This window comes from Pituophis catenifer, unplaced genomic scaffold (assembly GCF_029215685.1).
Source record: "Pituophis catenifer annectens isolate HBS135680 unplaced genomic scaffold, rPitCat1.0.hap2 SCAF_2, whole genome shotgun sequence".
NCBI lineage: Eukaryota > Metazoa > Chordata > Lepidosauria > Squamata > Colubridae > Pituophis > Pituophis catenifer.
Genome location: NW_027256882.1, coordinates 5699685 through 5724894, shown reverse-complemented (window position 1 = coordinate 5724894; position 25210 = coordinate 5699685). Strand labels below are relative to the sequence as shown.

Here is a 25210-nt window from a genome sequence, read left to right as displayed (position 1 = left end):
ATAATTTGCTGAGTGTCTCTAGTTTAGACAAGCAAGGTTTTGAGACCACATTTATAATTGGGAGGTGTCTCATAAAAAGAAATGGGAATGTATGTGCACAGAGTATAAAGCAGGATAATCTTTATTGCAAGTGATTGCAGGGACAAAAGGTTCAATGTGCCCAAGCATTTGGAAATGTGGCACAACATGATTCATGTGTTCATCTCTTGCACAGAAAGCTTGGCCATGCTAGCTTCAGAGTTGCAAGAGATGGAACAGTTTGGAGAAGGATCAAATTAAATTTAAAGGGATGTAAGGTATATTTGGACTGTGCAGCATGCAAATCATCAAAGTCCAAGGCATTCCCAGTGAGCATAAGTAGCACAAGACAGATAACAAGAGCTCTAGAACTGATACATGCAGATTTGGTTGGGCCAATGCAAGCCAGTTTGGGAGGAGCAAACTATGCGCTGGTCATTGTAGATGACTGCAGCAGATGTGGGTTCTGCTATTTACTAAAGAGCTCTCTGACTCTTGAGAGCTTCATGCAGAAGTTGCAGGGCATGTGTCAGCAGGAGGTCCTCTTGGTCGGCTTCCTGCCAGCTACCATCTCCCCGCCGGCATCTGGTAACAGTTACCCCTGGGGGTGTGCTCCTCAGGGGCTTCCATGAGTGGTTTACCATAAGTTTGTATCTATTGTGTGCTCGTGTATTGTTTCGGTAGAAGCTGAAGTATTCATTGATAGGTAGGACATTATAGCAGATAATTTTATGTACTACGCTTAGGTCGGACTGAAGACGGCGAAGTTCTAAGTTGTTTAAGCCCAAAATTTCAAGTCTGGTGGAATAAGACTTGTAAAGAGCCTTGGTGGCGCAGCAGATTAAAGCACTGTTCAGTAACACCAGCTGCCTGCAATTACTGCAAGTTCAAATCTCACCAGGCTCAAGGTTGACTCAACCTTCCATCCTTTTGAGGTAGGTAAAATGAGGATCCAGTTTTGGGGGCAATAAGCTGACTTTGTATTAAAAAAAAAAGAACACCGCTTGGGGGGGGGGCGAAAGCTCTACTAAGCAGGTATATACAAAAGTATGAAGGCTATTGCTTAATGCATTGTAAGCCGCCCTGAGTCTCTGGAAAAGGGTGGCATATAAATCGAACCAATAAATAATAAATAAATAAATAAATAAGGTATTTTGTTGCGAGCAGAGGAGTGGAAGACACTTCTCAAGAAATATCTCTGGACTCATTCGATTGTATTGATGTCCGATATGTAGTGCGGGTTCCAGACAGATGAGCTGTATTCAAGAATTGGTCTAACAAAAGTTTTGTATGTCTTAATTAGCAGTTCAATATTGTTGTGGAAGAAGGAATTAAAGAAACATCCCTTTAGGGCAGACAGAATCAGTTTATTTATTTATTGCAATAAAGGATCAGACCAGTATCCTTACCAAAGAAAGTCTGAACGAAAGCATGAAATGAACATCTCAGTTTTTATACATGGTCAGACAAAGGATTCTGTGAAGTCAGCATTTCTTATTATCACAAGACATTTGTTACACAAAATGACATACCTTAATTACTGAGTTTGTTACTATCTTTGCCAAACAGTTATAATTCTTTTTAGAAGTTACTGAACCATAGATTCAAATTATCTTCTTGTTGAAACAATATGGTCATCTCCGTTTCTCTGACCTTCAAAGTGTAAATCAACAGACTCTTTATCTGTGACAACTGAGGGGCAACTGAGGGACCTCTCCTCACTGGTTCTACATCAAAGAAGGAATGTGTCTGCCTTTTATTTCAACTGGATACATTTGCAAGCACAATTTCTCTTCTACAATACTATGAACAAAGAGGGCCCTTCAGTGATCATCTAGCTGGACCCGCTTTTCCTACTTTAATATTACCGGAAAAGAAGCTACGCAAGATTAGGTTAACAATTCTTAATGCTTTTTTGGCAATGCTGTTATAGTGAGCATTGCCAAATGCTTACGTCATTTGAGATGAGTACTCCAAGGTCCTTGACAGAGTGAGCGTCGTCTACTAGGTCGTATCCATCCAGCTTGTCTCCTCCCAGCAGCGTTGTGGCTGGGGGGAGGTCAACCCCACGGCTCCCCAGTCTACCTGGTCATTCCATGGCTTGACATTGTGTGCTCAGCCCCTGCGGTAGACTAGGTCTCCAGGTTGTCTGATAAAACAGATCTTGCTTGTCAGGGTATGAAAGAGTTAATAGCTGTAAGCTGATGGGAAGCTGATGCAATGGAATGAGGCAGCAGAGTTAACTGCCACTTTAAAAAGCTGGGTAAGAAGCTGCCTATATAAGGGAAGCCATTAGAGGAGGTTTCCTTCTCAAGCCTTCTCCTCATGCATTATACTTCTTGTTTTCTCATTGTGTATCATTGCTCTCCATTGGATCAATAGCTGTATGATAAAGGTATTTAACCACGCATAAGTTTGTAAATATTTAACTGTAAATAAAACCACTTATTTATCTAAAAGGCACTGTGTCCTGTGTGCTATCTTTTGCTCCTGGGTTTATCTCATAATACTAGTCACACTGCCTAAACTCTGACATTGCTTAATGTCAGCCCTGCCTCTGTTCAAATCCCAAGAAAGAAAACCCCAACTCCATTGAAGTAGAGAAGAGGTACTTTTACTGAGTTTGAAATTATAGCAGCGAAAGAAAAGCAAGATCTGAGCCAAAAAGCATGAAAATTAAATATAGAATAGAATTCTTTATTGGCCAAGTGTGATTAGACACCCAAGGATTTTGTCTTGGTGCATATGCTCTCAGAGTAAAAGATACATTCATCAAGAATCAAATAAAGAACAAAGAACAGTTACTTATAAAAAATCCAACAGATGAAAGAATACGAGGAGCTATAAAACTTCTGAAAGATCAATTTCAAATGCTTATGGCAGAACAAACAGCAACAAATTTACAATTTGCGAAACATAACACATTTTGTAACACTAATAAACCGGGCAGATGGTTGGCTTATACACTAAGGAAGAGGCAGAGTACACGGGTCATTGATAGTATTGATAGTGGAGGGAAGGAAATTTTTCAACAAAACTTAATCAAAGAAGTTTTTTTAGACTATTATACCAAATTATATGCCAAAGATGATATACAGAATGGACTTATAGAGAAATATTTAGAAAAAAGAAGAGTTACAAAAATTTCTAGTCAACAAAAGGAGAGAATGAATCATCCTATAACAGTTGAGGAGATTATTGCCGCAATTAAACAATTGAAAACAGCTAAAGCACCAGGGACGGATGGTTTAACTGCGGTGTATTATAAAACTTTACAAGCAGAAATGATTGAATATCTTAAAGATCTATTTTGTAGTATACAACAAGGGGGTAAAATACCCCCATCATGGAAAACAGCTTATATTTCATTGATACCAAAAGAGCAAGCAGGTCCTAAAAAACCTGTGAATTTTAGACCAATATCTCTTCTCAACAATGACTATAAAATATTTGCAAAAGTATTAGCCAACAGGTTGATGCCAGTTATTCAAGAGGTGATTCATTATGATCAAGCGGGATTTATAGAAGGCAGATATATGAAGGACAATGTAAGGCAAATTATAGACTTATTGGAATATCTTGAGAAGAATAAACAGATCCCTGCAGTGCTGGTTTTCTTGGATGCGGAGAAGGCCTTTGATAGAGTGGATTGGAACTTTCTATTAAAGACTTTAAGAAATATGGACTTTGGGGACCAGTTTATACAGGCGGTCTCAGCAATTTATCAAGAACAAATGGCACAAATTATTATTAATGGAAGTTTGACAACAAATTTTAGTATTGAAAAAGGAACAAGACAAGGTTGTCCGTTATCCCCATTGTTATTCATCTTAACATTAGAAGTCTTGTTGAATACAATATGGGACTTGAGTACTTTCAAAGGAATAGTGATAAGGCAAGAGGATTACAGAATAAGGGCATTTGCAGATGATCTGGTTGTTACCCTAACACAGCCGATGGAATCAATAATCCAGATGAAAGACATTATAGAAGAATATGGTATAGTATCAGGATTTAGACTGAACCAGAAAAAAACTAAGATAGTTAAAAATATGACACAAGATCGAAAACAGGAACTTGAAAGCAAGGCAGGTTTTGAAATAGTACCAAAGGTTAAATATCTAGGAGTTCAGGTTGCAGAATCAAATATAAAATTGTTTCAAAATAATTATGAGGTGTTGCGGCGAGAGGTACAAAAAGACATGGAGACTTGGAAAAAAACTGCAGCTGTCTTTACTTGGAAGAATAGCAGCAGTTAAGATGAACGTTTTGCCAAGATTTCTTTTTTTGTTTCAAATGATTCCGGTGATTAAAAGTGATAAACAACTGAGAGAATGGCAAAGTGGAGTGAATAAGTTTGTATGGAATGAGAAAAAGCTGAGAGTTAAACTGAAAATTATGCAAGATGTTCCAGAAAGGGGAGGCCTTAAACTTCCAAACCTACAATTATACTATGAAGCAGCAGCTTTGACGCAAGCGATTGGTTTGGAAGGAAAAAGATTGGAATACTGAATATAGAAAGTTATGATCTTGAACTTGGTTGGCATGCATACTTATTTTATGAGAACAAAGTGGATAAAGTATTTAAAAGCCACATACTTAGAAACTCTTTGATGAGAGTTTGGAGGAAGCACCGACTCAAATGGGATTATAAAATACCGTTATGGCTGGATCTTGGTCATATCATGTGGAATACAAATATAATGTCACTCGGGGGGGGTTATATAAAGAAGTTCTTTTTACAGATGCGAGCAGATGGCAACTGAAGACATTAGAAACGCTGTTGGCTGAAGGGATTAATTTAACTTGGTTACAGTATAATCAACTTCAATTGAGATGGAAAGAGGACCAAAAAACTGGTATAATGATGCATGAAGAAGAATTGGTTAGACATATAAAAGAGAAAGGTCCAATGCATATTAAAAGGGTTTATAATGTTTTGCTAGAAAGGGACTCAGAAACTGAACTGGTTAAAGATTGTATGATAAAGTGGGCACAAAGTTTTGCAGAACCAGTGATGTTGGAAACATGGGAAAAAATATGGGTTCAGAATGTTAAATTTACACAGTCGCAGAACTTGAGGGAAAATTTTTATAAAATGTTTTATAGGTAGCATTTAGATCCTAAGAAATTATTGTGTATGTACCCTAATGTTCAACCAAAATGCTGGAGATGTGATTGCTTAGATGCCACATATTATCATATGTGGTGGACTTGTAAGAAAGTGAAGGCTTTTTGGATAAAAATTTGGTGGGTTATGCAAGATGTTTTGAAGAAAAAAATTCAGTTTTCTCCACAATTGTTTTTATTGGGTATAGTTAAGGGTTTTACATTGGGTGAAGTAAAGCTGATATTGTATATGGTAACGGCAGCAAGATTACTGATAGGTCAATATTGGAAAAATGAAGCTATGCCCACTATTGAAGAATGGACTTTGAAGATGGCCAGTTTTGAAGAAATGGCGAAGATCTCAGCATATCTAAAAGATCGGACACAAGAGACTTATGTATGGGAGTGGAAAAAGTGGATAGATTATGTGCAGAATAAATATCAAACTAGGAAATATCAGATAGCTTTTAACTGAATGTATTATATAGGGATAGAATAATTGAATTTTGTGAAGATTTGAATAATGCCCTTGTCACCTCCCGCCTGGACTATTGCAATGCTCTCTACATGGGGCTCCCCTTGAGGAGCACCCGGAGGCTCCAACTGGCGCAGAGTGCGGCCGCGCGGGTGGTAATGGGAGCGACATGGCGTTCCCATGTAACACCTCTCCTGCGCGAGCTGCACTGGCTCCCGGTGGTCTTCCGGGTGCGCTTCAAGGTTTTGGTTACCACCTTTAAAGCGCTCCATGGCTTAGGACCCGGGTTCTTGCGGGACCGCCTACTACCACCAATAGCCTCCCACCGGCCGGTACGCTCCCATAGAGAGGGGCTCCTCCGGGTGCCGTCAGCCAAGCAATGCCGACTGGCGGCCCCCAGGGGGAGAGCCTTCTCTGTGGGGGCACCTACTATCTGGAACGAGCTCCCCCCAGAGATACGGAGGATCCCGGATCTGCGCACCTTCCGCCGCGCCTTAAAGACCTTTTTATTTCACCAGGTAGGCCTGGCCTAATTTTCCCCCTCTTTTATAAAAGATTTTTAAAATTTTAAATATCTTTTAGTATTTATATATTCAATTTTAAATTGGTTTTAAAAGTTTGGGGTTTTAAATTTGTCGGGGCCAAAATTATTTAATTTGATTTTATTCTATTTTTTAAATTTTGTATTGTATGTGTTTTTATTGTCTGGCTGTGCACCGCCCTGAGTCCTTCGGGAGTAGGGCGGTATAGAAATATAATAATAATAATAATAATAATAATAATAATAATAATAATAATAATAATAATATACAGGGGGTGGAGGGGTTCAAGTTTTATATTGATAAGATTTTGATTTGGATTATATTTTGTGGAAGTCCTGGGGGGAGGGGAAGGTTAGGGGGGGTTAGGGAGGGTTAGGGGGGATAGGAAGGGTTGGGGGGGGAAATGGGGAGAAAATGTATTTGTAAAACTTTTTCAATAAAAAAAAAGAATCATATGGTACAACACTTAATGATAGTCATAGGGAACAAATAAACAATCAAATCATATTAGGAAACAGTCAATATAAATTGTAAGGATAAAACTAACAAGGTTACAGTCATACAGTCATAAGTGGGAGGAGATGGGTGATAGGAACAATAAGATTAATAGTAATGCAGACTTAATAACTAGTTTGACAGTGTTGAGGGAATAATTTGTTTAGCAGAGTGATGGCATTTGGGGAAAAACTTGTGTCTAGTTATTATGGTGTGCAGTGCTCTATAGCATCGTTTTAGGGTAGGAGTTGAAACAGTTTATGGATGTGAGGGGTCTGTAAATATTCTCACAGCCCTCTTTGACTTGTGCAGTATACAGATCCTCAATGGAAGGCAGTTGGTAGTAATTGTTTTTTCTGCAGTTCTAATTATCCTATGAAGTCTGTGTCTGTGTTGTTGGGTTGTTGAACCAAACCAGACAGTTATAGAGGTGCAGATGACAGACTCAATAATTCCTCTGTAGAACTGGATCAGCAGCTCCTTGGGCAGTTTGAGCTTTCTGAGTTGGCACAGAAAGAACATTCTTTGTTGTTCTTTTATGTTATTCAAAATTTCCCTAAATCCCACCCCCCAGGGACCCAGACTGAATGTCCAATCCCCGCCACACATAGTGTCATGTGGGGCAAATCTCAGGTCTTTTCATCCATCTGGAGTTCCAGGACGGTTGGCCTTGACTGGCTGTAAACAACTCCACTCAGCAGCTAGTAATTCGTGAGAGTAAACTTCCTTTATTCACATGGGCCATCTTCACACCAGCTCTCTTCCCAAACCCCAATGCCATGCCCACCCTCCCTGTTACCATGGCAGCTGATAGCAGGCAAGCATGAAAGGGAAAACCCATGCTGGAGATTCAGTTGACACTCCTAATCCTTCTTTTCTGTAGACTAGCCACACCCACATCCTGCAACCGTTCTTCATACGCTTTAGTCTTCAGGCCTTTAATCAACTTAGCTGCTCTTCTTTGCACTTTTTCCAAAGTCTAAACATCTTTCTTGTAATGCGATGTGTTAAGAGTTTGCAGCAATCCAACCAGCACACAAGTAAATAATTCAGCAGGATTCATTTATACAAGAAACTTCTTTATATGCAATAATATACAGTATGAGACATGTATACAATTCCCATGCAGCAGAAGTCAGAACCAGAACTCAGAATCCAGAATAGAGTCTGGATAGAAGTCAATAATCATAGAAGCAATATCATACAGAGGCAATATTGCAAGGACAAAGTAACTCTTATATACAAAGTCAAGCTAAGCCATACCCAGGCTCTGAGCTATCTGGATCACCAAACAGTCCCCATTGGCTGACATGGTACCATGTCTATTCCAATTAATGAACTCTTATACACTGACATGATGACCAAAACTGGATGCAATTTTCCCGGTGTAGAGTTACTAAGGTTTTATAAAACGGTACATGATTCTGATTCTATGGTCCATTTATACAATCATGGATTATATTAGCTTTTTGGGCTGCTGCCACACACACGTGACTCATTATTTAAGTGATCATCCATTCGGATTCCCAAGGTCCCCCTCACAATTACTGTTTTTGAGCCAGGTTTCAAGTAAACTGTTTTTCCTGCAAACGTGTAAAATCTTACTTTTCTCCACATTAACTTTCATTTTGTTGGATTCAACCTTGTCTCATTTGGATCAGAAAGGCACAATATGCATACACATACAAATCTATAGAGACATGGCGGATCAGTGGTTAAAATGCAGTACTACAGGCTAATTGCCCACAGCCAGGAGTTCGATCCTGACTGATCATGGTTGATTCAGTCTTTCATCTTTCTGAGGTTGTTAAAATGAGGACCCAGATTGCTGGGGACAATATGCCAACCTTGTAACCTGCTCAGAGAGTGTGGTAAAGCATTGTGGAGTGGTATATAAGTCCAAGTGGAATTGCTATTGCAATATAGTTTCTCCCGAGTGTGGATCCTTTTATAAGAAGTAAGATGACCATTCTGAGCAAAACCCTTTCCACATTTATATAGTTTCTCCCATGTGGATCATCTTATGGGAAATAAGATTACCTCTTCGAGCAAAGGTCTTTCCACACTCCATGCATTTATATGGCTTCTCCCCTGTGTGGATCCTTTTATGCATAGTAAGTGTACTGCTATGAGCAAAGATCTTTCCGCACTCGATGCATTTATACGGCTTCTCTCCTGAATGGATCTTTTTGTGGCTTCTAAGACCACTGCTCTGAGTAAACGTCTTTCCACACTCCGTGCATATATATGGCTTCTCCCCTGTGTGGATCATCTTATGGGAAACAAGATAACTACTTTGAGCAAAAGTCTTTCCACACTCAATGCATTGAAATGGCTTTTCCCCTGTGTGGATCTTTTGGTGGATAGTAAGTTTAGTGCTCAAAGCAAAGGTCTTTCCACACTCCATGCATTTATATGGTTTTTCTCCTGTGTGGATCATCTTATGGGAAATAAGATAAGCTCTTTGAGCAAAGGTCTTTCCACATTCTATGCATTTATATGGTTTCTCCCCCGTGTGGATCCTTTTATGGATAGTAAGTGTACTTCTGTGAGCAAAGCTCTTTCCACACTCCATGCATTTATATGGTTTCGCTCCCGAGTGGATTCTTTTATGGGAAATAAGATTACTGTTATGAACAAAGGTCTTTCCACACTCCATGCATTTAAATGGCTTCTCTCCCGAGTGGATCCTTTTATGGGAAATAAGATTACTGTTATGAGCAAAGGTCTTTCCACACTCCATGCATTTATATGGTTTCTCCCCTGTATGGATCCTTTTATGGATAGTAAGTGTATTGCTCTGAGAAAAGGTCTTTCCACACTCCATGCATTTGTAGAGCATCTCCCCAGTGTGAACCCTTTCATGGGATATAAGTTGCCTGTTTGTTCTAAAGCATTTTCCACATTCCAAACATTTATAAGGCTTCTCTTTTGTGTCAATAGCTTTTTGAGCTGTAAGGAAATTATTTCCAAGAGAAAGAATGAATATCCCATTGTAATTTTCTCCGTTGTGTCTTCTTATAGCATCTTCTCCTTTGTTTTGAGTTAAATCCTGTTCATTTACTTGTACTTTAGCTTTGATTATGTTCACACTTTTTCCAATATATTTTTCTTTTATTTTCTCTTGTTGGGCAAGAAAGTCTTGCATCGGAGCACCAGTGGAAGATGAGCTTTCCCGATTCCAATTCCTTGAGTGGTTCCTCTCATGGCTTTCGAATTCCATTTGAATTCCAAACTTCTCCCTTCCATCTTTAGCATTGATCACTTGCAACAGTTCACAGGAATCTTGATTCTCCTGCCCATTATTACCTTCAAAGCAAAAGGGAAATGAAAATGATAACAAGGTTAAAGAAAAAAATCAATGTTAGGAGGTCAAGTGAATTTCCTTCTGAATTTCTCCAAAATTCCATTAGTTTGTATGTTTGCATGCCTACAGGGGTGTGATATGGACATGATGATTTCTATATTCAAGAGTCCAAAAAGCTTTGGAAATATCTAGAAAACATCTCTTTCTTTACAATTATCTCTATATATGCAAATCTCTCTCAGTGTCAGTTTTGAGTTAAGGAATAATCAGGGGAAACATCCAAGGAGGAATTAGGAGAAAACTTAAGAATTATTGGGGTGGGTTAATTTCAGCAGAGACCTGTGAGAAATGAAACAATTTTGAAACAAACTCTTTCTTCCCCAGTGTACCTTCAAGCAGCTGCTCCACAGTGTCTGTCTGGTGGGCAGGACCCCCACTCGGCCTGTTCCTTGATCCCAGCAATGAGGCTTTGGAGCGAAATCCCTTGCTGAAGCCTCCCATTGGCTTGTAAACGCTCTTCGTGCTGAGACTGGAAAGGTTGGGAGGCTTCAAGAATGGCTATTTCGCTTCCCCAAAGTCTCATCGGCTTGCAAGGGCTCTTTGGCCGGATCTGGTACAGGCATCTGTTTGCAGAGAATGGAAGGCCTAAAGTACTTTAGTGCAAGATCACATGAGATCTCAAGCTCTTAATATCACGTGATCTCATACTGCAGTACTTTAGGCCTGCGTTCTTTTAAGAACTGAGGACTGCACGAGAATCAGGGCAAAATTCACTAAAAACGAAGAGGCCTTCCCTCTCTTTGCAAACCATTTTTCCCTGGATCTCATGCCGGCCTTGGTTAGCAGAGAAAAGACGCCTAAAGCAGTGTAGTGCGAGATCACGTGAGATCTTTTGTGCAAGATTTACCACTACTGATCTCACGTATCTCTCACCACTTTAGGCCTCTTTTTTCTGCATATTCACCAAAGTAGGTAAAAAAACTGATGGCTCACCACATCCTGTCAAGGTAAATCCCGGCAGGATGGGGTGGGGGAACAGGTAGGGCGAATGTTGTTGCAGCGCCTCTGCTGACATTCATAAGTGTGAATGATGGCTGTGGTGCTGCAACATTCGTAATTTCAGGACTGAGTCTTAAGTACTTGGGAGTGGGCTAGGTCGTAACTTGGAACGGTCACTTAATGAACTCGCGGATTACCTGTACCTTAGGATGCTCTGAGTGACATTGCATGAGGCCTTTGTTCTTGAACTGGATTGGGAGAATGCTCTTCCATGGGCTGAGTGTGAAAGTTCTATTATCAGACAATTCTGGAGGTTTCAGAGGACAAATGACAACACACTCCTCTCATGTGACCTCCAGAGGACACATAAAAGCACACCTCGTTCTTTTCAGCCTCCACAGATACATTCAAATAGAAATGGAAAAATACAGATAAGAAATGGCAGAGAAAGCATCTAAGCAAAGAGACATTGACTCTTTCCTTCCTTGGAGTATCGTCTCCCTCCCAGGAGACGATATCTGATTAGTGGTTTTTTAATTAAAAAAAGCTAACTAGAATCTGCATTCTTGAACTCTCTGATTGGGGACTAGAGAACTCTTACCCAGAGAGACCACGTTCCTATGGTTTTGAAGCATGACTTCCGAATGCAGCGCTTTCTGGTCAGGATCCAGCTGAGACCATTCCTCCTCAGAGAAAGACACAGCCACCTCCTCGAAGGACACAAGACTCTCCTGAACACAGAAAAAACAAGAACAGAACAGGAGGATTCGCAAGATCTGTTCATCTTCATCAATGATTTAGACAAGAGGATAGAAGGGGAACTCATCAAATTTGCAGACTAGACCAAATTGACAGGAATAAAAACACTCCAGAACAGTGGTCACCAACTGGTGGTTCGTGGACCACTGATAGTCTGGGAGAAAATTTTGGTAGTCCGCAGAGAAATCATTGCATTTCTGTCGGGGAGCCCAGCCAAGGTTTCCTGTGCCACTTGTGCTTCAGCACTTTGACTCCCAGAGACAGAATGGGGTCCTTCAGGCAGTTAGCTTGGCCGCCTGTTAGCAGAGAGAAGCAGCTGGAGTCAACCCTGGCTTTGCTGTCCATTGCAGATGCTAGATCAGCCCCCTGCAAACTCTTGTTTCTCAAGGAGCACTCGCTGAAGAGGCACGGGAAACTTCGGCCGGGCTCCTCGAGAGACGAGAGTTTGAAGGGGGCTGATCTAGCATCTGCAATGGACAGCAAAGCCAGGGTTGACTCCGGCTCCTTCCCTCTGCTGTAGTGCTTCCTGAACGTGGTTTACCGCTCTGAGCTCCAAGCGCCCCCTCATCAGTCCCCCGCAGCAGCTCCCCTCCAGCCAGCAGGTCGAGCCCAGCGCTAGCTCTCGTATGCCAAGTCGAGCCCTTCGTCTACTTCAAGCCATCCCCCATTAGAGGGACCCCACAAAGCCTTCACCACCCCTTCCATCCTTCTGCCTCCATCCTTTTGGGTGAGGTGGAAATACTGGATCTTCAGAGGTTGGGTGGCTATGACCGCGAAGAAAAGGAAGAAGAACAGCAGCGGTTCCAGGAGGAGGAGGAAACCTTCCCCACTTCCTCCTGGAGATATCTTTGAGGTATCTTTGCCTGACTTTTCCGTACAAAGCCGACTGGCTCTTTCCCCTTCTTTCCCTGTGGCTCTTTCCGGGGGAAAAAAAAAAGACCCCTTCTTCTTTTTGTATCCAGCTGGTGCTTTCCAAAGCTGGCTTTTCCAGCGTTAGCTGCCCAAATCCCCTTTGATTGTGATTTTTTAAAATTATTATTTACATCGCCCATCCCTTTCCGGATATCACCAGGCATTAAAGACTTCTCTTTGTATTAGATTGGTGGATAAATCCCAGGCATGAATATGCCTATGTATTTAAACTGGGAATGAGCAGAAATTCTTAAAAGAAATTTAGCATGAAGCGGGGGGAACTGAGATTTGTTAGCTTTACTTTCTTTCCTGCATTGCCTTGCTTATGTTGTGGAAAAAATAATAACGGTGCACTGGTTAAGATTCTAAGTTGATGCTGATTAAATTTAAAATAGGACAGTTATGAAGAGTGTACTGTAATGTAGGGAAGAAATGATAAAATGGGAAAAAGTTGTAGTGCTTCATGGATGCCGTTTACCACTCTGAGCCCCAAATGGCAGGAGACAAGGGCTGCCTTGGTGCCACCAGCTGGCACAAATATACCATGGTGAAGGCGGAATGCTGATGCCATGCAAATGCAAGTAGCACTTGACTCCTGCACCTTCCAACCGTCGCCACCACCACTTCTGCCCACTTGGGCTGCCTGCCCCCGCCCTTCCATAACAGCACCTATTATCTCATTCAGGCCAGCATGGGCTGTGTTCCTTTTCGCATGTGGCACCACCTGCAAAGTTGCACATTGCACATGCCACAAGTAAAGAGAAATTTCCTGACAGTGAGAACAATTAATCAGTGGAATGACTTTGCCTCCAGAAATTGTGGGTGCTCCGACACTGGAGGTGTTTATGAAGAAATTGGACAGCCATTTATCTGAAATGTTATAGGGCTTCCTGTCTGAGCAGGGGGTTGGACTAGAACAGGGGTCCCCAACCTTTTGGACCTCAGGGACCATCAAATTCATAATTTTAAATTTCGCGGACCACTAATCCGAATCCAGCGCGCCGCTTGCTGAAGCACCTGGACTCCCAGTGACAGGATGAGGTCCTTCAGGCACTCTCCCTCCTCTCTCTTTCTCTCTCTCTCCCCTCTCTCACCCCCACTTTCTCTCTTTCTTTTCCCCCCTCTCTCTTTACCACTCCTTCTCTCTCATTCTCTCTGTCTCTCTCTCCCTCCCTCTCTCCCCCCTCTCTCATTCTGATTCTCTCTGATTCTGTCTCTCATTCTCTCTCTCTCTCTCTGATTCTCTCTTTCTCTTTCTCTCCCTAATTCTCCCTCTCGTTCTCTCTTTCATTCTGTCTCTTTTTCTCTTTGTCTCTTTCTCTCTCTGTCTCATTCTGATTCTCTCTCTCTCTCATTCTCTCTCTGTCTCTTTCTCTCTCTCTTTCATTCTCTCTCTGATTCTTTTTCTCTCTCTCATCTCATGGGCCAGCCAGTGTCTTGGGGCTCAGAGGAAGTCAAGCATCTCCCTGAGAGACCAAGGTGCACAGAGCACCAACAAGGGCCAGAAGAAGTGTGGGAATGAAGTACGACTTGAACTTGCGCAGCATGAGCATTCGCTTCGGTATATTTGTGCCAGCTGGTGGTGCAAAACAGCCCTTGTCTCCTGCCGCTTGGGACTTAGAGCAGTAAACGGCGACTGGTCTGGGGAGCAGCTGGATTTTGCTCTTCATCGTGGACGCCAGATGCTCTTGTCTCTTGAGGAGCACTCCCTGAAGCGGTGCGGGAAACTTTGGTCGGGCTCCTCGAGAGTCAAGAGCTGGCAGGGGGCCGATCTGGCATCCGCAATGGAGAACAAAATCTGGCTTCTCCCTGAACCAGATGCTGTTTACCGCTCCGAGTCCCAAGCGGCAGGAGATGAGGGCTGCCTTGTGCTGCAAATATACCAAGGCGGAATCCTGATGCCGCACTACAGCAGAGACAAGAAGCCGGATTTTGCTCTCCATTACGGACACCAGATTGGCCCCCTGCAAGCTGTTGTCTCTCAAGTAGCCCGACCAAAGTTTCCCGTGCCGCTTCAGGGAGCGCTCCTCGAGAGATGAGAGCTTGCAGGGGGCCGATGTGGTGTCTGCAATGGAGAGGAAAATCCGGCTGCTTCTCTCGGCCTTAAGAGTGGGGACTGGCGTATGGGCGGGGTGATGTGGGCGGTGCAGCTGTGTGTTCCCTGTGCGGGCCAGGTTAGTTGCTCTCGGGCCATATCCGGCCCAGGGGCCATAGCTTGAGGATGAGTGCAATATAAAAAATGCAAAAATAAGAAAATTTTTCTGCGGACCACCAAAATTTTCTCGCGGACCACCAGTTGGTGACCACTGGACTAGAAGATCTCCAAGATCCCTACCAACTCTGTTATTCTGTTCCATTGTTCCCAAATTCCCAAAGCAGAGATATTTACTAACTTAAATTGCTACACAAGTCCTAATTTTAGGTGAGAAAATGGGCAAATCTGAAAACTACTTTCACTGAAGAAATATTTGGGGAAGTTTTATCAAGTTCATTGATTCTCCAAACCCTTCAGTGCCTTTCAGTAAAGTAATCCCACTTCTGGATCAACTGATCTGTCTATCATTGATTGATCTAGTAGTATGAGCCATTGGCTGAAAGGAAGAAAAGAAAGAAGAGAAAATTCCCTGTGAAAATCATTTCTCAGCCTTTGCAAATCGGGAATGTTTGATCTCCTAATCGAGGTGCAAATCAGAGGATTGGAAATTATTTTGTAGCCCAAAGTACCGTGATTACATGCTCAACACGGCCACTCCCTTTGGATTTTAATAGTCTGCTTTATTTTTTAATTCAATCTGCTTATTTTTTAAAATGTTATTTACACATATCAATGTGTGAATGGTGTGATACCCGGGGATTATACATTTCAATACAAATAAACATAGTATTGTTATTCATAGTTCTTACATTTCATTTTCACTATTTCATATCATTTAAACATACCCCTTGCTACCGCCCTTCAGTTCCTAAGCCTCCTCCTCCTTCTTTCATATATCTTAATATCTAAATATATATGTACTATTATTCCTCTCTTTCTATCTCTATTTTAACGTTTTTCCCCCATATCACTATAATATTCAAAGACGTTTCTTTTCTATTTCCCATCTTTCACCTGTTTTGTTTCCCTTATTTAGCTCTTCACATCTATTTAAGTTAAAGTTTCATCCTTCATTCTTTCATTATTCAATGTCTCAATGTACACTTCTAATACCAATCACAATCACTTATACATTTAAAGTACAGTGCCTTAAATTCATGTTTTTTCCAATCCTCCAATCTGTGTAATTCTACTATTGATAAACCTTTACCTTAAAATATATTCTTTCATTTTCTAATCACCCATGGTTTAATTCTAGCATTTCACTAATCATATAACCCCCCTCCTGCGCGAGCTGCACTGGCTCCCAGTGGTCTTCCGGGTGCGCTTCAAGGTTTTGGTTACTATCTTTAGAGCGCTCCATGGCTCAGGACCAGGGTACTTACGAGACCGCCTCCTGCCACCAATAGCCTCTCACCGACCAGTTCGCTCCCATAGAGAGGGACTCCTCAGGGTGCCGTCGGCCAAACAATGTCGACTGACGGCCCCCAGGGGGAGAGCCTTTTCTGTGGGGGCACCTACCATCTGGAACGGGCTTCCCCCGGAGTTACGAAACATCCAAGACTTACGCATATTCCGCCGTGCCCTGAAAACATTTCTATTCCAACAAGCTGGTCTGGCCTAACTCTCCTTTTTAATTGGCTTTTAAACTGGCTTTTAAATTGGGTTTTAAACCTCGTTAGATAAATTTGGATGTTTTTAATCTTTGAGCCTAAATTACTTAATCTGTTTCTTAATAGTTTTTAACTTCTATATGTATTTGTATTTATTATGGCTGTTCACCGCCCTGAGTCCTTCGGGAGTAGGGCGGTATACAAATATGAAAAATAAAATAAATAAAATAAATATTTTATACATTATTTCATAATACCATCATTCAAACTGTAATTTTCCAATTAATACTTAATTCTTACTTATAAGTATTCATAATTTCTCTATTTTACTTTCATATCTATTTATATTAAGATATCATCGTAATGTCTGTTGCACTACATACAAAATAATTATCCAACTTATATAATTCTAATATTAATACACATTATTGAAATATATTTATGGAAGGTCTTTTACTCTCTTTTTCCCCCCTTATCCATCATCTCTTACCTACGTAAAAACTTTTAGTCTTTTTTTTTTGGCTTGCCTCCCATATTGTTCTCTTACTCCATCTGCTTATTTTTGAACTAGAGGTAATAATAATAATAATAATAATAATAATAATAATAATAATAATAATAATAATAATAATAATAATAATAATTTTATTTCTATACCGCCCAACTCAGGGCGGTGTACAGCCTATTTAAAAACACAAAACAAAACAACAATTAAAATTTAAAATCATTAAATAGATTAGGCTCCAATTAAAATCCCAGAAATTTAAAATACCCCAATTTAAAATTAGTATGTTGATAGCCCGGCCTGGCGGAACAACAGGGTCTTCAGTGCGCAGCGAAACACCCGGAGGTCGGAGATCTTACGTATTTCCGGGGGCAGTTCATTCCACAGGGCTGGGGCTCCCACAGAGAATGCCCTCCCCCTGGGTGTCGCCAGCCGACATAACTTGGCCGATGGCACCCTGAGGAGACCCTCTCTGTGGGAGTGGACTGGTCGGTGGGAGGCTATTGGTGGCAGAAGTCAGTCTCGAAGGCATCCGGGTCCTATGCCATCGAGCGCTTTAAAGGTGGTAACCAACACCTTGAATCGCACCCGGAAGACCACTGGGAGCCAGTGCAGCTCGCGCAGGAGGGGTGTCACGTGGGCACAACGAGTTGCACCCATAACCACCCGCGCGGCCGCATTCTGGACCAGTTGGAGCCTCCGAGTGCTCTTCAAGGGGAGCCCCATGTAGAGAGCATTACAATAGTCCAACCGGGAGGTAACAAGGGTGTGAGTGACCGTGCGCAGGGCGTCCCGGTCCAGAAAGGGCTGCAACTGGTAAATCAGGCGAACCTGATAAAAGGCCCCCCTGGCCACGGCCGTCATATGCTCTTCTAAGGACAGCCGTGCGTCCAGGAGGACACCCAGATTGCGAGCCCTCTCTGTGGGGGGCAAAGATTCACCCCCAATAGTCAGCAATGGCACCTGCTGACTATATCGGGGCGCCGGAAGCCACAGCCACTCGGTCTTGGAGGGGTTGAGTCTGAGCCTGTTCCTCCCCATCCAGACCCGCACGGCCTCCAGGCAGCGGGACATCACATCAAGGGCATTGTTGGGGTGGTCTGGGGTGGAGATGTACAGCTGAGTATCATCAGCGTACAGATGACACTTCACCCCAAAACCACGGATGATCTCACCCAGCGGCTTCACATAAATGTTGAACAGGAGGGGCGAGAGGACCGACCCTTGCGGCACTCCCCATGCGAGATGCCTCGAGGTTGACCTCTGTCCCCCTGCCAACACAAACTGCGAGCGGTCGGAGGAGAACCACCGCAGAACGGTGTCCCCTATTCCTAACCCTCTCAACCGCTGCAGCATGATACCATGGTCGATGGTATCAAAAGCCGCTGAGAGATCTAATAGGACTAGGACAGAGGAGCAACCCCTGTCCCGAGCCCTCCAGAGATCATCCACCAACGCGACCAATGCCGTTTCTGTGCTGTACCCCTGCCTGAAGCCCGACTGGTATGGGTCTAGATAGATAGCTTCATCCAGGTGCCGGAGAAGCTGTCGTGCCACCACACTCTCAACAACCTTCGCCACAAAACCAAGGTTGGAGACTGGACGATAGTTGGCTAATTCAGCCGGGTCCAGGGAAGGCTTCTTGAGGAGGGGCCTCACTACCGCCTCTTTCAAGGCGGCAGGAAAGGCACCCTCACTCAGAGAAGCATTTATAATCCCCTGGAGCCAGCCTCGTGTAACCTCCCGGGAGGCCAGCACCAACCAGCAGGGACACGGGTCCAATAAACACGTGGCGGCACTAATCTTATCCAGAACCCTGTCCACATCCTCGGGAGTCACAGGATCAAACTCCTCACAGATAACATATGGCTTTTTTAAAATGGTATTGTGGCAATGTGAGTATTTAATTATCTGTCATTTGCCTTGCACAATTCCGAGTCAAAGAATTACAAAAAAAATATGGGACTCTAGCAGTTCCTCCCACTGTGATACATTTATTCCTATTTCTTGAAGGACTTTTTAAAAAATTGCTTTTCGTAAACTCAAAGTTGGTGGAGTACCTAACAGAACAAGATAACCAGAGGAAGTTATGCTGTCTGACAGGAACTTGAACCTGCTATTCTGCTCTGAAGAACACAAAAATAATCCAGGCCAAACAAGGGGGGGGGGATAGAAGGAGGGAGCTCTTTGAACACCCGCTTCACTTCCTGAAGGGAGAATAGAAATCTAATAACTTTTCCCTTTCTTACTTGATTTGGAGGTTCAACCGCTGTTTGATCTCTGTCATAAAAACCAGAAATCTTCGTTCTTTGTTTCTCTGTAAGGAATAAATAATTTCAAAATGCATCATTAACAAAATAGGAGGAGCTATTCCATAGAAGAGAAGAGAGAGCAAAGGTAAGACAGATGGAAAATCAGAGGATCTTCCATTACCTCCTGAGGTGTCCGGACTTGGATCTTCCCAAGGGATCCTCCTGAAAAATAGCTCCTGAGGGGGATTTGATGGGTTCTTCTTTCTCTCAAGATCTCTGATCTCCACAGTGCAGCACTTCAAATAGGAGGAAGGAAAAAAGAAGCAGAATTAATATACGTCACATGAGATAAAGTGGATTCTTATATTTGGAACACAATCTCAAAGCACCCAATATCCATCGGAGGTTGAGTGAGAAAAAAAGGGAACAATGTCCTACAAGAATTGATGAATTGCCACATATGATGAATGCCAGAGAAGTTTGGGAAGGAGGGTGAAGTATTCAAACACTTTCTCTATTCCCTTCTGAGCTCCCTAAAGTCTCTCACCTGCAACTGGACCTGCTCCTTCTGCTCCTCCGCCTGGCTGAGGAGGAGGCCTTCCGCCAGGGCCACCGCCTGGGAGCTGGTCTCTGCTCCACACTCCCGCACCCAGCCCTCCATCTCTGGGGGCAGAAGGAACAGGAGATGCTCCAAAACCACCTGGTCCAGCATCTGGGCTTTGGTGTGCTTTTCTGGTCTCAGCCATCGCCTGCAAAAGCCATGGAGTCGGCTGCAAAGTCCTCGTGGACCCTCAGCCTCCCGGTATTGGATGGAGGTCCAGGGCTGAACTTCTGAAGGGAGGATGGTTTCCTCCTCCAGGATCTTCTGCCCGGTTCTTGTCCAGAGCTTCCCCCTCTTCCCAGGCTGAGCAGCTGAAGGGCCTTTTCCGGCTCCCTCCTTTCCAAAAGGTTGTGTCTCCATCCTTTCTCTGTCCTGCAGAGCAACTCCAAATGGCTCCAAGGACTCTGGTGGGTCTCCAGATGCCTTTTCCTTCACGGGACCATTTCTGGTGCTGCAGGACTGATCCTTGCAAAGGATACCGCTCTTTTTCTTCTTCCCCCAAGAGGAAAGTTTGCCTTGCAAAGATTACAAATGGCTTCCAGTTTCTGTATCTGAGATGGGAAGAAAAACAAATACCAAAAATTAGAAAGCGGAATTCAGCCACTGAGCGACCTTCTCCCAACCAGCCCGGAGACCCTCGCCCTCCACCTTCCCTGCATCCCTTCCGCTTCCCCCTGCACGGAGAGGGCAGCTGGGGAGCATGGGACCCGGGAGGAGCTCCCCCCTCACCCGGGCATGCCTCGATGTCCCCCCGCCAGACTCTCCCGCACCTCTCCGCCTACTCCGGGGCTCCAGGGGTTAAGGAGAGCGAGTGCAAAGTCCTAGAGGGGCAAGCGTTTGTGGTGTCAATTCCTTTGCCCTCTCCAGTACAAAGGCAGCCATGACGTTAGCCCTCCAGTGGACCAATGGGGAAGCACCTGGAGTTCCCTTCCGTTGGTGGAGGGCACCCCCTGGTGGATTTGGGGCAAAGCGCCAGGATTATAAAAAGGGCGGGAAAGAGGAGCGCATGGGAGGAGGAAGGGAGAGGGTGGGGAGGATGGGCTTGGGAGTAGGAGGAAAGGCCCCTCCCAATGGCTCCCTGTCAGACAAAGGCTTCCACGTCTCTGCTTCTTTTCCCCCTTTTATATCAACCCAAATGCATTGAAGGAAGGAAGTTTTCGCCTTTCTTCTGTTGCGTTTCTAGAGCGGTTTGGTTATTTCTTCTATATAGTTCAACTCCACCTCCATCTCTTTCATTCGGCCTGCTTCTTATTTAGAGAATAGAATAGAATAAAGAATATAAAAGAAAAAAGAAAAGCAAAGAAAAAAGCAAAGAAAAAAGCAATATTCTTTCTGGCAGCCCCTGAGATATGGGAAGATGCCATCATGTCTCCCCTCGTCCTTCTTTTCATCAAACTAGAATATACCCAGTTCCAGCAACCGTTTTTTTATGTTTTAGCCTCCATCTTTGTTGCTCTTCTCTGCACTCCCCTAGTCTCCAGATCTTATTTATTTATTATACAAAACAGAAAGAAATATAGAATTAGGAAATCAGGAAAAGGAGAAAGACAGGAAAAGAAACTCTGAGGTACAAGAGAAAAAAGGGGAAAAAAGACGTTGACTTCTTTTTAGCACAGTGCAAGATTTTTTTAAAAAAGTCATTCCAGCCTGACAATTCAGTCTAATGGACAAAAGCAAAGTCATTTTATCTCTCTTTCCTTTGAACACTTTAAATGTGAAAATGCCCAATTTACGGCTGGGGAAGGAAAGGGCAGAATGGTCTTGAAGACCCCGCTGTGGCTGTGGGAGGGAGGGCTCCCGCCTGAGGCGATCTGCGCTCTGATTGGTCCCTGCGGGTGGAAAGGGGGCGTTTCCCTGTTTTCCCGCCTTTTCCTTCTGGGCGCCGTTTGAGATTTACCTCAGGATCTTCCTGACTGTCTTCTCTGCTGCGACTCTTAAATACCTTTATAGGGAAATAAAAGTAAAAGTTTGTGTCCGTGTCTTCCTCTTCCCTTGGACAGCAGCTGCCTATTTCCTCCACGTTAAACCTCTTCGGTTGCCCCTTCCAGTCGGGGGTTTCTCTTTTATCCCCTGAGAGTGTCGGAAGAAAAATCAGGTCCAGCCTCCTTCTTCTCCTTTTCCTCCTCCTCCTCCTTCACTTCCTTCTCCCCCTCCTCCTCCATTTTTAAATGAAAATCGAGGTACGTGATCCTTTCAAGTTTTTCTAAGTGGTTTTCCTTCCGGATTTATCAGTGGTAAATTAATAGGCTCTTTGCGCTTCCTTTTCCACAGCTGAAATAGGCAGCTTTCTGAGGAAAAGCCCCAGATCTGCCTTTTTAGACGGGGAAAATGTCTTCCGAGCAAGAGGGACGCGGGTTTCAAGGAGGGAAATCGCCTTTTTCTCCCGTAAAGCGAAGCGGCGCCTTTCCCGAGAGAGCCGAGCGGAGGATTCCCGCAGGGAGGGGGAGGGGAGGTGGGGGGAGGATCTGTCTGGGCTAGGTGGGATCCTAGGTGAGCCCCTTTACCAGAAAGGGAGCAAAAGGCGGACGCTTCCGGGAGGGGGCGGGGAGGGCAAGAGGAACCCAATACTCCTGTCCAGGGCTGACATGAAACCCCCCTTGAGCTGCAGCCCCCCAAGACTGGAAATCTTCCCCCTCCCCCTTTCTCCGCTTCTCTTCTGCGCCGAACTCTCCTCCATCGGATGAAGTCAAGGGAGATTCTGCCCGGAGGCCGATGACGCTACAGGAAGGAGAATTCTCATTGGTTCTTCCGCTTCTCTGGGCCCTCAATTCCGAAGTTCGAGGAAAACTCCCCCCCCATCCAGACCCCCGATTCCGCCTCTGGGGCTGGGAGCCTCCGCGTCCTTCTCTTTGGGGCGCTTGTGGGGCAGCATCCATGGGGTCTTCTGTGCTCCCCCTGCTGCTGCTGGTGGGGGCCCTGGTCCGGATCCGAAGCGAAGGGGGGAAGGAGACCCCCGGTAAGGAGGGGGCTCATCGCGGGGAGGAGAGGGGCGGCGGGACCGTCAATGCTCCTGGGGAAAGAGGGGGAAGAAAGAGGGCTGAGGGACCCCAGTAATAGGGAAAGGGGTCGAAGGCAAGAGAGGCGGGAGCCTCAGAAACCTCATCTCCGCGTGATCTCCACTCCCTGCTTCGCCCCATTTCGCCCAGAGGGAGGAAGAGGGGTCGGCGTCTCCCTTTGTTGTGACCACGGTGGGGAGGGGGTCGTGGGAAGGCGGCCGAACTGAGATGGGACGTAGTCGAACTTCCCTCGCTCCCGTTCACGTAAATCGGTGGGAGCTTCCTGGCCCCGCATTATGCCCGAATACGGAGCCCCCAAAGTCGGTTGCCCCTAAAGAGGAAGGCGTCGGAGAGCGAAAGAGGGAAACTGAGGCATTTTCAGACCTGACTCCACAAATGCCCCCCAAAATATAAGAAAAAGAACTTTTGCAGCTTCAAAAACATCAGGTTATTTTTCCTTGAGGCTGTGAAAGTCAGGCAAGATTTGAGCCTCGATCCATTCTGGGGGACCCTCTGAATTTGGGGAGGAAACCAAGATTCCCCCACCCCATAACCCCCCATTGCCCGATCAGCAGCCGGGAGGAGGAGCCACAGGGGGGAACTGATGAATGAGGGGAGTTCTGAGTTGCTCCCCTTAATTGGCTCCCCAAATTTATCCCTATTGTGAAAGGGGGTGGAGGCCCTCCCTTTGAGATGGTATTGGGGGGCTATTTAGGGAGGGGGAGAGGAGAGAGTCCCGGTTCTACCCCAAATCCTAGAAGAGCTGAAGATTCTGGGAAACCCCAGAAGGAGCAGCCCGGATGTCCTCATTTCCCCCTCTCCATATCCCCCGCCCCCAAGGAAGAGAGAGAGCGAGGCATACTTGCTTTTATCTATGTATGTTACATTTTTATGGTGCTCATCTTGTCTGAAATGGTCTGAAGGGTTTCCTGCTTGAGGAAGGGGTCGGACTAGAAGACCTCCAAGGTCCCTTCCATTAATCTGTTCTTTTTTTTTAAACATAAGTTTATTTCCATTCTTAAAACCAATGCTTTACATATATACATACAAAGTTATTGCAACGAATGTACACAAATACGCGCCTATACAATTCCCCCCCCTCTAGACACAAATAAGATCCATTTCATTTCCCTCTTTTCTTTCACCCAAATATACCATAAGTTCCAACATTCGTAATAATCAGAATCTTTTTGGTTCCTAAGTAATTTCATTAACCGATCTGCCTCTGTGTCTGTGTCTCAGAACTGACATAGAAAAGGGAGGAGAAGCCTGAACTTTTGCCTGCTAAATCCCTTTGAAGATTCGGTCTCCTCGGAGATGGGGAGGGGGGATACATTCCTGTGACCTGACGAAGAAGAAATCAGGAAAGTGACTTGGAAGATAGCCAATGAGAAGCAGAGAATTGGGGATCGGAAAGGGAGGGATTGGGGGGCAAAGGTCAGTACTGACCGCGAAGAGTCAAGATCAGATTGCTGTGCTCGAATAAAGAGAAAATTTCCTTAAAGATCGGCAGTTTGGAAGTTCATTTATTTTGAGATAGCATCGAAACCTGACACTGCGCATTCTGTAATTTTCCAAATCAATTTATTCTCTGTGGGTATTAATTCATTTTTCCACTCTTGCGCGTATAATATCCTAGCTGCAGTAGTGATGTGGAGGATCAAGTACCATTTTTCCTTAGTTATTTTGTCTGGTTTCATTTCCACTCAGAAAACCTCTGGTTTCAGCTCTATATTATAACCTGTAATTTCCACTATCCAGTTCCCAACCTTGGACCAATATTTGCCTGCTTTGGGACAAGTCCACCATTGGTGATAATACGTCCCATTACCATTCCCACACTTCCAACATGCTGGGGAGACTCCCGGGAACATTCTTGTGATTCTTGCCTGGGGGATATGCCAACGGTAGACCATTTTATAAATATGTTCCTTGTAGGGGGTTGCCAAAGTAAGTTTCATATTCCTATTCCATATCGCATCCCATTTGTCCAGATTTGGAGAAAATCCGAGGTTCCCCAGGCAATCATGGTGTCCTTAATCACGTCCTCACCAATCCATCATGATACCAAGAACTGGTAGCACCTTGAAAGTAATTTCTTTTCGGTTCCCAGTAAGATTTTATCTAACTCCTGTAGTGACCTATATATTCCCTCCTTTCCTTTGTCCCTTCTGACCCTCGACTGTATTTGGTCGCGGATCAATATGGCCTGGATGACACTGCAATTAGGGGAGTATGTTTCTGAGATAGAGATTGGGGTTAATGATTGGGCTAATCATAGCCCTTTGTTTGTATCATGGAGGGGCCAACAGAAAAGGAAAAGATGGAAGATGGATGCGAGGGTGCTGAAGGACGAGGAAGTTATGACCTGGATTAAGAGAGAAACAGAATATTTCTTTAAAGAGAGTAAGAAAGAAGATATGAGCCTGCATAATAATTGGGATTCTTATAAGGTGTTAATTAGGGGATTGGTAATAAAATATACAATAAGGAAGCGGAGGCTGGAAAGGAACGAATGATCAAATCTAATAG

At 44.0% G+C, this 25210-nt stretch overlaps 1 protein-coding gene across 1 annotated transcript; it reads right to left on the bottom strand.

Moving 5' to 3' along the window:
* Nucleotides 1-7701: 7701 nt before the first annotated feature.
* On the bottom strand, nucleotides 7702-11440 carry LOC139311690 (zinc finger protein 708-like). The gene is made up of 2 exons (XM_070936165.1): nucleotides 10336-11440; nucleotides 7702-9948 (listed from the first exon to the last, which is right to left on the bottom strand). The coding sequence occupies exons 1-2, from the start codon at nucleotides 10445-10447 to the stop codon at nucleotides 8633-8635; spliced, it is 1428 nt and encodes a 475-aa protein (XP_070792266.1). The 5' UTR covers nucleotides 10448-11440; the 3' UTR covers nucleotides 7702-8632.
* Nucleotides 11441-25210: the final 13770 nt, after the last annotated feature.

What these genes read in the sequence shown, in the direction of transcription:
- LOC139311690 (XM_070936165.1), bottom strand. Translation starts at nt 10,447, where the DNA reads ATGGGAGGCTTCAGCAAGGGATTTCGCTCCAAAGCCTCATTGCTGGGA. An exon ending in TGTGGAGCAGCTGCTTGAAG is followed by an intron (nt 9,949 to 10,335) that starts GTACACTGGGGA and finishes TTTGCTTTGAAG; the next exon opens with GTAATAATGGGCAGGAGAAT.